We start from the raw sequence: 16109 nt of genomic DNA on the forward strand, positions 1-16109 counted from the left end.
AGTGAAATTAAGTTTATAGGATTTACAGAAATGTGCATCAATTGTTTAAAAAAATTATGCAGGTGCATACATTTGGACACAGTTGTCATTTTATTGATTCCAAAATCTTTAGGACTAATTGTTGGAACTACTAATTGGTTTGTAAGCTCAGTGACCTTTGACCTCCATACACAGGTGAATCCAGTTATAAGAAAGTTTCCGTCCTCTTTGAATATTCTCTGAAAAGTAGCAACATGGGGCCTGAAAACAACTCTCACATGACCTGAGAACAAAGATGGTTTATAAACGTTAATAAAATTAGACGAAATCTGTATTAAAAGTGCAAAGGAAGTTAAATTTTTGGGAGTCATCATTGATGAGGATTTATCTTGGAAACCACATATAAACAATATCAAAACTAAAATAGCTAAATCAATTGCAATACAACACAGAGTGAAATGGTCACTAGATGACAAATCCCTATATTTATTATACAATTCATTGATCGTACCGTACTTGAGCTACTGTGTTGAAATTTGGGGAATAACATATAAAACCTATACACATTCAGTTTTTATCCTACAAAAAAAGCAATAAGAATTATAACAAGAAGCAACTACAGCGATCCATCCAGCCAATTATTCATCAAATTAAAAACATTAAAATTTTACGACCTAGTAGATTATACTATTTTGAAATGTATGTATAAAGTCGACAAAAAGCACCTTCCAACAAATTTGATCGTAAGATTTATGGAAAGAAAGAGTAGTTATGATTTGAAAGGCAACAAAATATACACACTACCAAAACATAGGATAAATATAAAGGAACGTTATGTATCAATATATCGAGTCAAAATGTGGAATAAATTAAGTACCGAAATCAAGAATACCAAAACAATATATACCTTTAATAAACATATTAAAAATGAAATGCTTAGCTTATATGATGCTATGAGATAGACGTATTTATGACGTAGAGAGAATGAAAGGGAAAACACACATTGTATGTTCTATGTTTCTTTTAGCTATTATTTTTTGTGTTTTATTTTGCATTATTTGTTTTCTCCTTTCATTAATATAAGAAGAAAAAAATTTTTGTGTACATATTTGTTTTCTCTCCATTTTTTGCCAAAGCTAAATCAGTAAACCAGGTCAGACAGTTTTTTTTAACTATAATAACTTTGTTTTCATTTGTATTTATTTTGGTTAAGGGGAACAGATAACATAAGTTTTGCTTCTTTTTGTTCCCTTTTCATTTTTTGTTTTCGTAAACCTGTTTTGTGTTTTGTTTTTAATTGTGAATAAATCAAAATAAACTTTAGACAAAATTAAATAAAAAAGAAAATATCATGAAATATGAGATATCACCTTAATGGATCTTTGAGTAAAGTTAACCAGAAGATCGGATCTTTTTATTGCAGGGATTGAGCAACACCGTATGAACTCCAAGAAAGAGAGAGAGAGAGTCAGGTTTAAAAAGTTAGAAGATTTATTTCTAAACAAATTAAACAAGACTAACTTGAAATACTATGTGTATGATGTAACTAAGGTGGAGTAAGACTGAGGATGGTGTGTGTGTGTGAATATGTTCAGAACCAGCAGATTCAGAGAAACGATAAGTTCTGACGGGAGTGAAATGGTGTTTCGCTCTAAGCTTTGGTTTGGAGATTATAACACACATTGAGACACCATCTGTCGGTCTACGTACCCCAATGGAAGCCCTCGTTTAGATCAGGAGGTATCGAGGTCCAGCTTGGACCTTGTCTGGAACCGAAGCCTGTAGCAAAGCCGCAGTTGCGGACCAGTCCCGTCTTGAGATACTTCCGGGTCCCGACAGTTTTATTGGCATCTAGCGAGACCCTGAAGGGGGCCGTGATGGTTCAGCTTTTATTCTGAAGGAACCGTTGCAGCAGGTGGGACATGCAACAGAGTTTATCCCGCTTGTCGTTAGGTTCTTTTGGCTTTAAGAGGAAAGTTACGGATTGGCCACTCCGATAACTTCTCTAGAGCACTTTGAACTGAAGTTAAGATGACGTGGGACATAGTTTTATAATTTGGATGTTTTGATTTATGGTCGAATCAGAATTTGACAACAAAATAAACACCAACAAAACCACGCCTCGCGTCAGATATGGAAGGTTCTGACTGGATCACAAAAGGGAATGTGTCATGTGATTTTAACATTACATGTGATCAGTATAGTGTAAATATTTAAAGTTATATTACTTATTAAAATACTATCATAGGATTATAATATCAAGTAATATTCTTATTTCACAGATTGATTGAACATTAGCTTCACATGATTATTTGGACTAACAAAGTTATTTGATTATTATTTAATAGAGTTCTTGGTCTTCTTTCTTGTGCTGTCCGGGGAAGCAACAGTTTAGATAAGAGCACAGAGCATGAGTGGCCTTGGCCCGTATCTTGTAGATCAGGCTTGTGTCAGAAACTTGTGTTTCTGCTTGGGCAGAGCAAATAGAGCACGCCCTTTAGGTCAAAGATGGACAATTCATCACGCTACACGGTGCTAAGACCAATAAAAGACACATGTGACCAACGGGAATCTGACATCATATCATGGCTGGTCAGTGTTGGAGGATTTGGTGGAGTGTGCTCCCTGGAGGGAACACGTGCGCTCCGTGAGCGCACTGATCTAGAAGGAAATCCATCTGGAGCTACGCTGTGATTTGGGACCCTTTGTGGAGTGCTAGACAAACCACACAAATCCGATTCCACTTCATATTTTATTTTACAACTACGAGAACCCCCCAGAACCTCCTCTGCTTCCCGATCACACACGCCACGTTGCCAAGGTAACCAGACTGAATGACAGCTCAGAAGAGGCTGCTCTCTCAGACAACACCTCCAAATAAAAGCAACTCCAAACAGAACCACTCCTTAAATAAATGACAACCCGTTAGTCTACGATTGATCAGATTGAATGTTTTATTTATTCCTGATGGGAACCTCTCCTCTGTCCCAACCGCGTTTAGAACCTCTGCAACTTGTTTGGTTCTTTTGCACTTTGGCAGTCAATGCATCAATCTTACTGTCAATAAAGTATTTTTTAAATTTTTTTTGACAAATCCAGGGAATTCCCTCACATGCTGAGGATGTAGCATGACCAAATATGGTTAATTGAGGGTGTTCCTGTATGTAAATGACAGATAACAGACACAAGCACCTGGGTAAGCACAGGTGGGATTTATCATCGGACAACTGCGGAGGAACATGCGTACGAGAGGCCACCGCACGTTTCACCGATCAGGACTTTGACTGTTCGTACACACATTCTAAATCTCCTTCATAGGAAGGAATATTGGACAGTTTTTGCGACAGTTTGGTAAATGAGGACCCTGGTATGAACTAATGTGGGTCTTTATTTGTAGAAAATCCAACCAGTGCCGGAGCCAAGCTGGAAATGACTCCAGCTCCAGACCTGAGCCAGAATCTCGTGATTTGTCTACGTTAGTTATAAGTCAGAAGGCAACATGTCATCCAACAGTCCTAACAGCATCTTAGGTGTGTTCTTGCTCTGTCGTGGTTCTAATTCCATGCTTTCATTCTTTTTAAACACAAAACAGGTAAAGAAAACTGTTTCTGTGTTTAAAACGAACGAAAGCATGGAATTAGTCCTAACAACAACCTGAATTTAAGGCTGAAATAAGAATAAACTATAAATAGAGGCTGAAAAAGGCTGATGACCAAAGAAAATAAATTCAGAGAAGAAATAAAGGTGTCTGGATTAAAACTATTGATGTCCTGATGACCGTGTTTGCTTAACAGGTTCTGTCGTCCAGCACCAGCCAGTGATTTATGTGGAAGAGATTTAATCCAGCAGACACCGACGAGCGAGAGGAGGGCTGACATCTCAAGGCTGGAACTGTTAAAACTTAAGAAGGTGATACTGCTTGTTTTAGCTCCTGGGGGGGCAGGAGTGAGAATGTGATGTGGAGACCGTAGCAGGAAGTGAGCTGTCACAAGGAATTAGGTATGAGGAGGTAGATGATGCCTTCTTTCCTGCTTATGTTTTGTTGTTTTGTTTCCTGACTTACTGCAAACTGACTGCAAAACGGTCCAATTGTGTGTTTGATACACACAATTGGACCATTTTCATGTGGTGCAAAACGGAAACAGAGGAGAGAATTTCTGTGTGCGTGTGTGTGTGTTAGTGTGTGTGTGTTTGTGTGTTAGTGTGCCTGCAAGTGTTAGTGTGTGCATGTGTTTGTGTGCAACAGACACTAATATCAGTTTGGACAAAGAAGAGTCATGCACTCACCCATTTGATTCTTGTTAGGGAGGTAGTAGGCATTAAGAGCCTGTGGGGGGAGAAGCCACCTGAGGAGAAAAAAACAGCATCAGACACGATTTTAGAGACGAGATCCCTCACACACTCTTAAATCACCCATCTATCTGCTCAGAACACACCCGAGCAGTGCGCGGACTCCCAAACACTTCCATCTAATTCCACTAAACCCCCCGCTGAGATATTCACTCTGTAAGACGCAGGGCCAAAGTTCTTCTCTGAACATGAAAACACTCATGGTTCCTTTATGCTAATCCACTTAAAGCCAGTCCAGTCGACTGGCGTGAGATCCCCCACGTGACAGAGCGAGGCGTCTTTATTCTGGGAGTGAAAGACTGATGTATGTGCGGGGACAGACGGGAGACAAACGGGAGAGAAGCAGGAGAGTTTCTATCTTTTTAAGGCAGACTGAGTGATGAATCATTCACTTTTTAGTGATAAAGAGAGAAAGTGTGATTTAACTCTTCGGGGCATCAAGTGTGGGCTAATGATACAGTTGTTTTGAGCACCTTGGAATACTAATGTGACTGTAATGCGTTGTCATAACGGAGAGGCACTCCATCCAGGCGTAGAGGGCTGTACTTTAGAAAAATGAACCGTATGTCCCACAGCACTCTTCTTGCTGCCTGGCTGCTACAGATAAGTACATCAAATGGATTTTCTGCAGCTGTTTATGCTGATTTGGTATCTGTTTGTAAAATTTGGGGGGGAAACTTCAACAAATGTGACAAGCTAAATGAGATTCACAGAGACACATGTTAGGCATGTCAAACACATTACAGAGACGCGTTTAGAGTAGTGTAACTGCAGCGAGGGACGTCGGCTGCATGAGCTCAGCGCAGATCTCAGATCAGGGTTTGGCTGGCAGCGCAGCACGTGGCGGTGGTGGGGGTTACGTGGCTTGTGCGTTATCTGGGAACAGCCGATGCTTACGCCGTCTTGTCCACTTCTTCGTGTATTTTCTTGACAGACAGCTTGATGTTGAACTTGATACTGTTGAGGATGTTCTTGAAGTAGGTCTTTTCGTTCACTTCAAACTGGAAAACACACAGGAAGTGAGTGAATATGCAACGTTTACCTGGATGTAAGCAACCTGAAGTTTGACTTCAATAACGTGAAACCATGTTCTGTTACGTAGAACTGACACAAACATGCACAGAGAAAATGATCCATAATTAAAATGATTTACACAGATAGGATTAGTACTTATTTACTGAGAGCACAATTTTACAGTGTAAAACTCCATGTATTTGGACCTACTGGGTTTTTTCCTTTTTGGTAATTCCAGTGTTGTTTTGTCTTGCGTGTGTAGGACTCTATGAAAACTACATACACCCAAACGTAGTTATGAAGTTAAGAAAATAATTCAACAACTCAGTAGCAAGAGAATGCACAATTTAATAAACTTAATTTAACTTCGCAAATATAACAAGGCACAGTGGTTCTGCAGGACACTGAGTGCATTTAATGGATCAGTAAACTATTTTTACTCGTCTCTTTTTAAAGAACAAAATAAAACAAATGTTTCTGTGCTGAATTAGGTGTTATTGTGTTTAAGATCTACAAAAGGCGAGGAGGAATAACGTCAGTGAGTGGAGCAGGAGGATGAAGGACGGTGTTTGTTTATGTCTGGAGTTCAACAAAGTTCACCAAAACCAGATCAGTGGATCTTTTCCTACTTGCTGATATGAGGAAATAATGTGAGATTCTGTTTTGGACTTTAAAAAAATTAAAAAGAACCCATGAGGCCCTATTTCCATTAATTTGCTGTTCCTGTCCTAAAAATTAATACATGAAATTGGCCTTTTCCACCTGCAGATCCTCCACCAGGGGGCAGCAGACCTGTCCAGGATCACATATGGCAGGTTTCTGATGAAGGTACTAATCAGTGGTGGCTCCAGAAATATTTTTCTGCAGGTGCTATGAAGGAGCTAGTCTTTTTATTGAGGGTGCTATGAAGGAAGTGGTCATGCGTACCTACTGTTCTCTAAAACACCTTCAACACTAGCAGATACACACGCGTGCACAACAGCTCAACAACACCTGAAACAATCATTAATATACATCATAAACATATGAACAATCACAGATTTTTCCATGAAATCATAAACACATACAGCCACACAGAAAACCATCTATAGTGTTGCAAGGTTAGCTAACGTTAGCGTTAGCATTTCCAGCGGCAAAACCCTCGACTGCTGCGGTGGTTGAGGGTTGACTCTCTTCATCCAGATCCGTAGGTTTTTGTGGGTCGGAGATCACTTCCAAAGATTCATTCGTTTCTGACTGAACCCGTGGAAATGAGGGCAACAAAACCCGATCCATTTTACCACTAGCTCTACCTTTCACTCGTTCGCAGGTGGAAAATGAGGTCAAAGGTTAACATCAATTTCTTGTTTTGGTTGAAGTTTTTACTATCTATATGATAATTTACTGATTATTTTTGTTTTGTATGTTAAATATTATCACATCCACACGTTAAATTAAAATTTAATTGTTAAAAAAAAAAAAATTTACTTGGGGGTGCAATGACTAATCCAGGGGTAGCTATAGCGCTCCCTAGCGCCCCCCCCCCCGGCGCAGCCACTGGTACTAATCCTGATGATCTGTGTGGACGATTTAAGGCCAGAGTTGGTTTCATTTGATGCAACAAAAGTCTACAAGGGGTTCAAAAGTTATCACCGAAGGCCCAAAGTTCTGGGATAAGAAACAAGAAAAATATCTTATTTTAAAATCAGTCCTAAAGGTAACAGGTCAAATGTGGTGTGACTATTTTCTGGGTTTAGTCAGTGTTTGTGCAGATGAAGCTTGAATTCTCATAAAAAGGTTTGACATAGAAGAATTGCAGTAGTTCCCTCTATAACTAGCTCCGAGTACAGGAGGTTAATAATAGGTTGAAGTAAAAGGATGAAAATCTTAATTAAAGCATGATAAACGATATAAGAGTTTATGATTGCCTTTAGATGAAATATATTAGTTATATTGTTGCTAATGCTCCCATAAGCTACTGAGCCATTAGCTACTATACTTTGTCAACAGTAATTAATTTCTATGTGCTAATGCTAAAGTTTAATTAGGGCTAACTAAAGTTTTCCAATCTGTATTAACTCAAAAAACACTGGTCCTTCATTTTATTAGATATCAAATTTACTGTATTTCTTAAATTGCTGCTAATTTTTTATACATGTGTGTTTTTTCATGTCCAAACAAGCATTTGTGTCTCTGGGTTTAAAGTTTCCAGCCAATCAAAAGGAGAGCAATCGTGCCCTACATGATTGGCTAAATCCCAAATTGTAGCTGACTGATGTGGGGATTTTAAAGAAACTGTATAGACTAAGGTAATAAACAAACATGTAAATAGGTTTACACTTTTAAACATCCATTTATGTAACCCAGACATCAAGACTTTTCAAAATTTAAGCCTGAATCTGCTTCTGATTTTCTCATTGTTTTTCTTTAACCCTCTGGCGGCAGGCGTTACTCCACATACGTATCTCATGAGCATTTTTAACTCAGAAGTACCCCTGAAGGACTTAGTTGTTCGTCCTTTTATAAAAACTTATTTTGAGCCTGAGGGGTTAAACAAAATAGACTTTCCTATAATCTTTCAGTCATTTTCTGTCCATTTTTAAGCCGTCTGGTTAAAATTAGTGTACATATAATAGGTGTACTGTTGGAAAGGCAGAAGTAATGCCAAAGGTCATGACACCACCCACAGCCATCTTCACTTTGCCAGAGAAGCTGTGTGCTTCTCTAAACCAAAACAAAGGCCTGTTTATAACCATCTCTAGCCATGGCCATCTGGGGAAAGCGTCACAACAAAATCCCTCTCCTGCTTATCGCTGCCTGCAAGTCACAAGTCTCACAGAAGAAGACGGAACGTTTTAACCTTAATAAAAAATCATGTTCTGTTTTATACAATGATTTTCTCTCTTTACAGAATAATTACAATCAAAGACCAATGAATGTTTTATCTAAAGTGAAATTAATAAGAGTTGATTGCTTTACAGTAATAATGAATCATAGTAACTGTTTATTGTTGAAATGCATGATTTCAGGTCTTAAATACACCAAACTAATCTACTTGATGAGTTAATGATGATTTTTATTATCAATCATGTCACATTTTTATATCAGTATCTTAACAATGACAAATATAACATATTTAGATCACTCAATAAGTGAAATACTCCTTTACTGGTCTCATAGCAACAGATGTGATGTCAGGAGACGTTGGTAACACATTTTCTGACCTCTGATTGGTCCAACATGGACCCTTAAAAGAGGGACACACTTCCTCTATTATCAAGTTCGAAGAACATTATATTTAGTTGAATATCTCTATATTTTATTGACTGTTTATTAATTTTGACCACTTACAAAATGTTACGTAGGTATTTGTTCCTACGAGACTACAACCATGCCCAAAAGAACAACGTACGCCCTCCTTTCATTTAGAGTAGGGATGTTCGATATGGCTTTTTTTACCGTTTTCCAATATGCAGATATTGTTGGCTGCTAATTTCCGATGCTGATATAAACACAGATATATGCTGCCCCCCCTCTCATGTAAAATAATCACTAAAACATTTTAGGTCACTAACATCACTTATCTCCTGTCATGCATGCATAAAGCTGCTATAGCAAATCTACAGGAGATTTTGAGGTTTTGAATGCAAACACGGTCATGGACCACTCACAACACCCCTTGTGTATCCTCCCTCCGATATTATCGGCCGATATCTCGGTCATTAACAGTATCGGCCATCGGCCAAAAAGTCGACCGATAATGCACTACCTATCCAGCAGATGGCGCCAGCTTCATGAACTGATGTTGTGTGGCTCTACTCCTTTGAACTTTGAACACAAATAATTGTTTTGGAACTTTTATTTTTATTTTTCTTATTTATGTTTCTTATGTGCAATTATTTCCTGTCCAGGGTGAATAAGTTCACCAAGTTAACTTCCACAGAGTGTTACTTAGTTACGAAGCACAAGTATTACGTTTTATTTATTGCTGCATTTTTATTATTTTAATATTCTTATAGGGATCTTCTGTCCATAAACTTGTGTGTGTTGTTAGATTCCCGAGTTAGCCAAGTCAGAAAAAACATATTGTAGCCAGTTGTTTTAGCATAAAGCAATGGAAGGGAAGGCTTGCATTCACCTACATAAAAAACACTACAGTGTGTGTGAATTCACTTACATTGTTTTATGCTAAACTAAGAAAACCAACTGCTGCCAGATCATATTGGGCAGGTTATAAAAGGCTTTTTCTGACTTTTCTAACTCTGGGGAATCTTAACAAGACACAATTTTACTGAGTGGTGGAATATTCCTTTAAGTTAAAATGTAATTGTAGAAACCACAGTTTAAAAGAAAAAACTTGAATGTTAGATTTATGCTGTAACTGAGTTTGTGTGTTCTGTTGTGTTTGAGATCTGCTAAATAAATCTTATTTGCATTACTTGGAAACCCGAGTGTGTTATTGAGACAGTTCTTTGGTGTGTAATAGAGAAATAAGTTTGCCTCAAAAAGGGAGCGAATGAAGGGATTAAGCTTAAGAAAAGTTTTATTTATTTTTTTTGTGAGGGAGATTTATCGGCCATTATATCGGCTATCGGCCTTTGTTAAATGTTTTATATCGGTATCGGTCCCAAAAGAAGCATATCAGTCGGGCCCTAATGTGTACTACCTGTATGCTGTGCTAGACTTCTGCCCATTTTTCCAGATTTTGTCAAAACATTAGTTTTTCTTGGTCTTAAGACAGAATCTCAGTGCAGAGCCATGCATCAACAATCATGGACTTTATCTATCAAGAGACTCTTCATTTCCTTTTTGGGCTTCCTTTTATTTGCACTTGGTGTTTGGATCAACAAACCCCATATAAATGATCTACTTCTTTATTCTACAGTTTCATCACCACTCAGTATATTACAGAATCTCTTCTATTTGAATTCCATCCTAGAGGCTGCGTGGTTATGTCTGTTGATAAATCCTTCTAGAGCCAAAGAGAAAGACGGTATTCTGGGAGGAATGATTGTTATGAATGATGCCCGTGTACTTGTGTGTGAGACTATGATGTCTGCATGGCTCAGAGTAAAGTAAAAGGGTCGTGATTCACCCCGTATTCCTGATCAATGAGCTCAGGCTTGAGCAGGAAGTCTGGGTATCCCGTCATCACCATCATGTGCTTGAGCTGGAAGAAGGAGAGAAGAAAAAGCTGATGCAGGTGAACCAGCATGACCAGTCCAGAATAATCTCACATTCATTTGTGGTGACAGAAAACACACATTCATAATTGGTTTTGGACCCACACTCACACATTCATCAGCTAATCAGGCCAACCAAATATAATAGGATTACAGGGAGGCTCTTTATATTCAGCATGCCCCCCTAAAAGGATTATGACTTTAGATTGTGAAAGTATTAGAAGGGATATCTTGCAGTGCAGACCCTAAATCATCAGCACCACAGAGAGATCAGGATTACGCTAGCCTCACTTTTCAATGTCAAGGCCTTTTTGTACTCTATCACACTTCTATCTAACTGAGCATTAATCAAACTCCTCCAAAGTAAAGAATAACAAAAAAATGAATAAATCCTTTGCAAATACTAATCGGATCAGGAAGACATCCATGTTTGTTAAGCTGAAGCTCAGTTTGGTTGTTAACCTTAGCTCTGGCAGCATCCTTGGTGGCTTCATCCATCCAGTCCAGCTCCAGCAGCCGAAGATCAAGGGAGTGCTTTACGTCCTCTACCAGCTCTTGTACCTGGAGGGTGAGCACATCAAAAGGCAATGAGTTCAAACATTAAGGAAATAGGATGTTACAGCATTTCCCATGAGTGTGCTGTTATTAGCGGTACTGCAAATCTGTTGGACACACTGACTTTAACCAGAGTTTCAGTAGATAAGTGTTTTTCACATTCATTTCATTTACTTATTTAGTTTAGAACACTTAAAATTACAACACATGAAATACTGAAGGAAATAAAAAAACATGTTAAAAGCAACAACAAAATAATTTGTCATCAGCGTCACTGGATACTTTGAACAAAACGTAAATAAGTCTAAATAAAGGATAAATAAATTTATATTGACATGGTGTCCAACCATAAAATAGCTTTTTAGTAATTATTCATGAACTGTTGCCGCTTCTAAATGACTAAATGGTGTTGTTGTTATATTTTTGCACTTGCAAGTAAGTAATGCCTTCTGTCTGTCAGCTTCGGCCCCTGAGGGTCATTAATTCCTGTTGGCGCTGAGGTATCAGCATCACTGAATCTGTAAAGGCTACACACAAAACTAGTGACCTGAAGTGCACTGCTCAGAAAAACAACGAGAACACAAACGACACAAAGTAACTCCAAGTCAATCACACGTCTGTGAAATCAAACTGTCCACTTAGGAAGCAACACTGATTTACAATCAGCTTCACTGCTGTTGTGCAAGTGGAAAAGACAGCCGGTGGAAATGAAAGACAATTTGCAAGACATCCCCAAAAGGAGTGGTTGTGCAGGTGGAGACCACAGACCACTTCTCAGTTCCTCCGCTGTCTGGATGATGTTTTGTGAGGTTTGGTGGTACTCTGTTTATCTCCTGCTGGTAAAGACCCAACCACAGAAATCCTCCATCTTTAGGATCATTGCTATGCCGAACAAGCTTTAGGCTTTCTAGTTCAGAGCTTTGGTCATGGTCTGAAAGCAAAACGCTTGACGCTAGGAGTAGTTTGGAAGGGAGGCGAAAGGCAGATGGCTTAACAAAAGAGCACATGGTTACAAAGGTTCAAATCCCCATTGGGATCCATATCCCCGAGACATAGAACTAAGATAGGAATTCATATGGAGGGAGTTTACTGGTAAGTATGAGGACCAAAGGGCAGCACTGGGAGGGTTTGTTGTTGTTACTGACCAGGCTGAGAGTAGGGCTGTCGCGGTTGAGGAATTCCCCCTGCGGTGATTCAGGGTGGCTTAATATTGCGGTGTGCGATATTATTGCAGCCCTTTTTTTATTGCAGTACAATCTAAACATAACGTTTACACATTTAAAAAAGGTTAAAAATTGCCGTGCCTTCTTCAATAACACTTTACTGAATGCAGATCAAAGGGCAGTAACAACACAGATCGCAGTAACGTTTGTTTCTCCGACAGTCGGAGTCCGACTGAACTTAAAAACAACAAAATTCAGGAGAAGGTTAAACTTTTAAATGCAAATTTGGCTGCAGCATCTAACAAATAAGAAACAAGTCCCCATTTTGTTTAGTTGTTTAAAATCAAGCATAAAAAATTACATGTACCGGGCGCGTGCGCGCCGGGGGGCGGGCGCACTATCATTTCACTTTCACACACACGAATGACGGTGCTTTATAGCTCGGTCACGTCCTTGTTACCTACAAGGAAAACCAGCATGTTAACCATATACGGTTTGAGAGAGGATCTGAGAGGGGCGGCAACATTTGCAGCAACACTGAAAACCCTCTCGGATGGTGCGCTCGTTGCACTAACACACAGTACTTGCGTGCGACTGGCGAGCAAAGGGAATCTCTCCCGGTTGTTGCTCCACCATGTCAGGGGGTTTCTTTAGGGTCGATGCATTCCTCCTGCAGGTAGCGAGTGAGCTCCAGCTCGGCTCAAACTCTCTTCAGGACGGCTGCAGAAGCAGTGCTTGTCCGGGACTTCAGCAGGTCTCCGAGCGTTTATTTATTTATTTTTTTGCCGCTGGTGGCAGCTCTGTCTCGGCCAAGGACTCTGGCTGCGCAGCAGCTGACGTACTGAAAACCAAAGTGCTCCCAAAGGAGCGAAGTAACGTTTCATTTTGATACCAGTGCAGCCATCCTTCTCAACATGCATCATTGAGTTGAATCAAGTTCAGTAATCGCGGTGGCCCATGATGCAGCGCGGTGGGCTTCTTCATATTGCGATATTTCATTTTTGCGGTTACCGCGACAGCCCTAGCTGAGAGCATTATGAAACTGAAGGTAATGACTGAAAAGCATCAAAGACACTTCTGATGATATGAAAATAATCTTCTGAACGCTGCCCCTGTCGATCCTTACACCAAAGCACCCAAAAGGTCTGGATCCCTACCGGATTTTGCCGCTGGCGGGGTAACTGGGTTCAAATGCTACTCACACACCGGTATGAGACAAGATATCTCTTCACGCCTACGCTCATCATACTAAATAAATGACGTAAATTTAACACGCGTAATCCTACATTGAAACATTATTATTATAATTAGCTCGCATTTCACTACATTGGACAGCACAGCACATCATTCATGTTGAAATATAGGATTATCAACACTAAATAAGAAATATAAACACATCAAATTTATCATTTAAGCTCCATCCCAGTCAGTCCCTGTCTTCCTCATGAAATATATGAACCTTAATTTTACCTCGTAAAATGTGTTTGCTGCAAATTCCAAAATACTTTGAGAGCTAGTATGTTTGATTGATTGCTGCAGTTCATCTCCACCCGTTTCCATCAAAGTTATTAAAAAAAACAAGTTGAGTTTTACATGCTTGTCTGTTACCATTTTACTGTGAAATTCACTAAATAAAAGCGATAAAGAGCTACAAACTGGCTTACGTTCACAGAAGTTTCAATGCGTGTAAACCATCGACATATATACTGGACAATGGGTTTCCATAGGCTCCAATTATAAGTTTTTGTGCCAAAATGGGAGGTGGCCACCACCGCCATTTTGACCATGTCAAAGGTTCCGTCAAGCCCAGACAATTCCACAAAAGGGAAAAGAGTTGGAGCTGAGGGTGGGGCTGTAAGGCTGGGGTCAAATGACGACACCCGTCGAACTGAAGCGATGTAGCTACAAGCTAACGCAAAGATAATGCGGAAGTGGGAGCTAAGCTAACGGAGGTAGCTATCTAGCTACAACCGGAGTTAACTGTGCACAACACCGGCGATTCTGAGTCCGAGATACGCCGGGCTGACCGCTGGGGAGAACCGGGTGGAACACAGAGGTCTCCCGAGAGCTCCACAAGCCGGCAGCCGCGCAGCAGACAGGCGCCACGGCGATCAGAGATGCGCAGAGCTGCCGCTGAGGGGAGGGGACCATACCGATAGTCAGAACCCAGCTCCACCAACATGTCATATTTCAACCCATTTTCAAAAATGCAGTGTTATGTTAAATGCACTGGGTTTTACCGTATTACATTTAAATGTCATGGTTAAACAGTACATGTTAAAATCTAAGCTCAGCTAGTGCAAGAGTGGAAGTGACCTAAAATACATAAATATAATTTTACTTACTGAAAAAAATGAAGTGGAGACTCCTTGGACACTCTATTAGTGCAATTAATGCCACAGCAAGTCATTTTGTCCAACAATTGCACAAAAAATATCCAAAAAAGAATACACAAACGCTACAACTACTGGTCTAAGTTGAGAGACTGAAAATGGCGGAGCAGTTTCCAGGCCAGACCGAGGCTCTACTGAGGCCTTTCCCCGGAGCTAGCTCTGTGGTCACGTGGACCTGATGCTCATTAATTATACAGAATTTTAGGCATTTAATACACTTAAACAGAAGAGTGAGAAAAAAATTCACCCCCCCCCCCCGAGTTGTCATGAGTGTAAACTAGATCATTTAAACCTAAAACATGTTTTGGTACCACGCTGTAGACATGTTTATTTCTGCTGTGAAATTGGTATTTTTAACATGGGAGTCAATGAGGATTTACTCGCGTCTGACACCAGCCCCTAGTGGATGAGGGTGGAACTGCAATTTATTTCACTTCCTGTTTTGCTTCATTTCCGGACCTGAATTATGGGGCTTGGTGTAAACCAGTCTATGGTGTAAACGGTCTTTGTGCCATCCATCATGGCAAAGGGGCGGGTCCATGAGCAGCTTGACATGAAAGGGTCAAAGAGCTGAGAAATTCCTCTCTCTGGGAGGGGCTTGGAGTGGAACTACTGCTGTTCAAGCAGCAGGCCTATCTTGCACGTGAGAGGTGGATCTAATCCATGGAGACCAGCTCCCAACTTGTCAAATGTGGGACAGAGGCTACTCAATGTGGGACAATGTGAGATTCCAATGCAATGAGATAAAGTAAAAAAAAAAAATCTGTTTGCCTTTTAGCTCTAACATCACCCTTAAATAAAGCAATTACCATCACCTTGTATCCTACTGAATTCAGCTTGAACAAGCAAACTTTACTATTAAGTTCCTCTCCGGTTACCGTGGCATAACTCAGGCTCTCTGGGCGCTCTACAGTGGCTCTGACTTACTTTAGCTAAACTTATTTTAAACGTTCAACTCATTTTATAAATATAGATAGGCTCACAATAAAATGCAAGTTTAAGCAAATTTTCAGAGTTTTCATTGCACATTTTCTACAACAGAATGCCAGTAAAAGTACCAGTAACTTTTTTAGATTCATTTATTTATTTTAAATTAATTTTCCATTAAAATCAGCATCCCACTGATAAAATATCCACACTTTTTAACCATTTTTTCTTCCTAATTTAGAAACAAAATAGATTTTTTTAATGACAACAAATCTCTAGTAGATATTTAGTTGAAGAAAAAATATTACTGACTTCAATCTCTGAAAAAAAACAATCAGATCTAATCTAATAATTGAGTTCCTTAGAGTTACTTTATTTTTTCTAAATTCTGAGAATGAGTAATAAAGACTTCTATTTAATTCTCTCATTATTTCTTCTGTCTAATTACTGGAAAACCTGCTTTTGACCAACATGATCAGTGTGACTCTGACTTCCTGCTCCGTTCTATTCGACGTGACACGAAAATTGTACTCTGGGAAACATCACACTTTTAACCAACGAGTCTT

General features: G+C 39.5%; 1 protein-coding gene across 1 annotated transcript in view; it reads right to left on the reverse strand.

Annotated features, from left to right (window-relative positions):
* LOC107380779 (endothelin-converting enzyme-like 1) overlaps window positions 1-16109 on the reverse strand; it is an 86620-nt gene that overhangs the window by 29494 nt on the left and 41017 nt on the right. The window contains exons 7-10 of the mRNA XM_015952127.3: window positions 10968-11066; window positions 10418-10492; window positions 5227-5330; window positions 4267-4325 (exon numbers count right to left, since the gene is read on the reverse strand). Of these exons, the coding sequence (XP_015807613.3) occupies window positions 4267-4325; window positions 5227-5330; window positions 10418-10492; window positions 10968-11066 (337 nt within the window). The remainder of the gene's footprint in view (window positions 1-4266; window positions 4326-5226; window positions 5331-10417; window positions 10493-10967; window positions 11067-16109) is intronic.

The sequence above is a fragment of the Nothobranchius furzeri genome, chromosome 13 (genome assembly GCF_043380555.1).
Source record: "Nothobranchius furzeri strain GRZ-AD chromosome 13, NfurGRZ-RIMD1, whole genome shotgun sequence".
In the NCBI taxonomy this organism is placed as follows: Eukaryota; Metazoa; Chordata; class Actinopteri; order Cyprinodontiformes; family Nothobranchiidae; genus Nothobranchius; species Nothobranchius furzeri.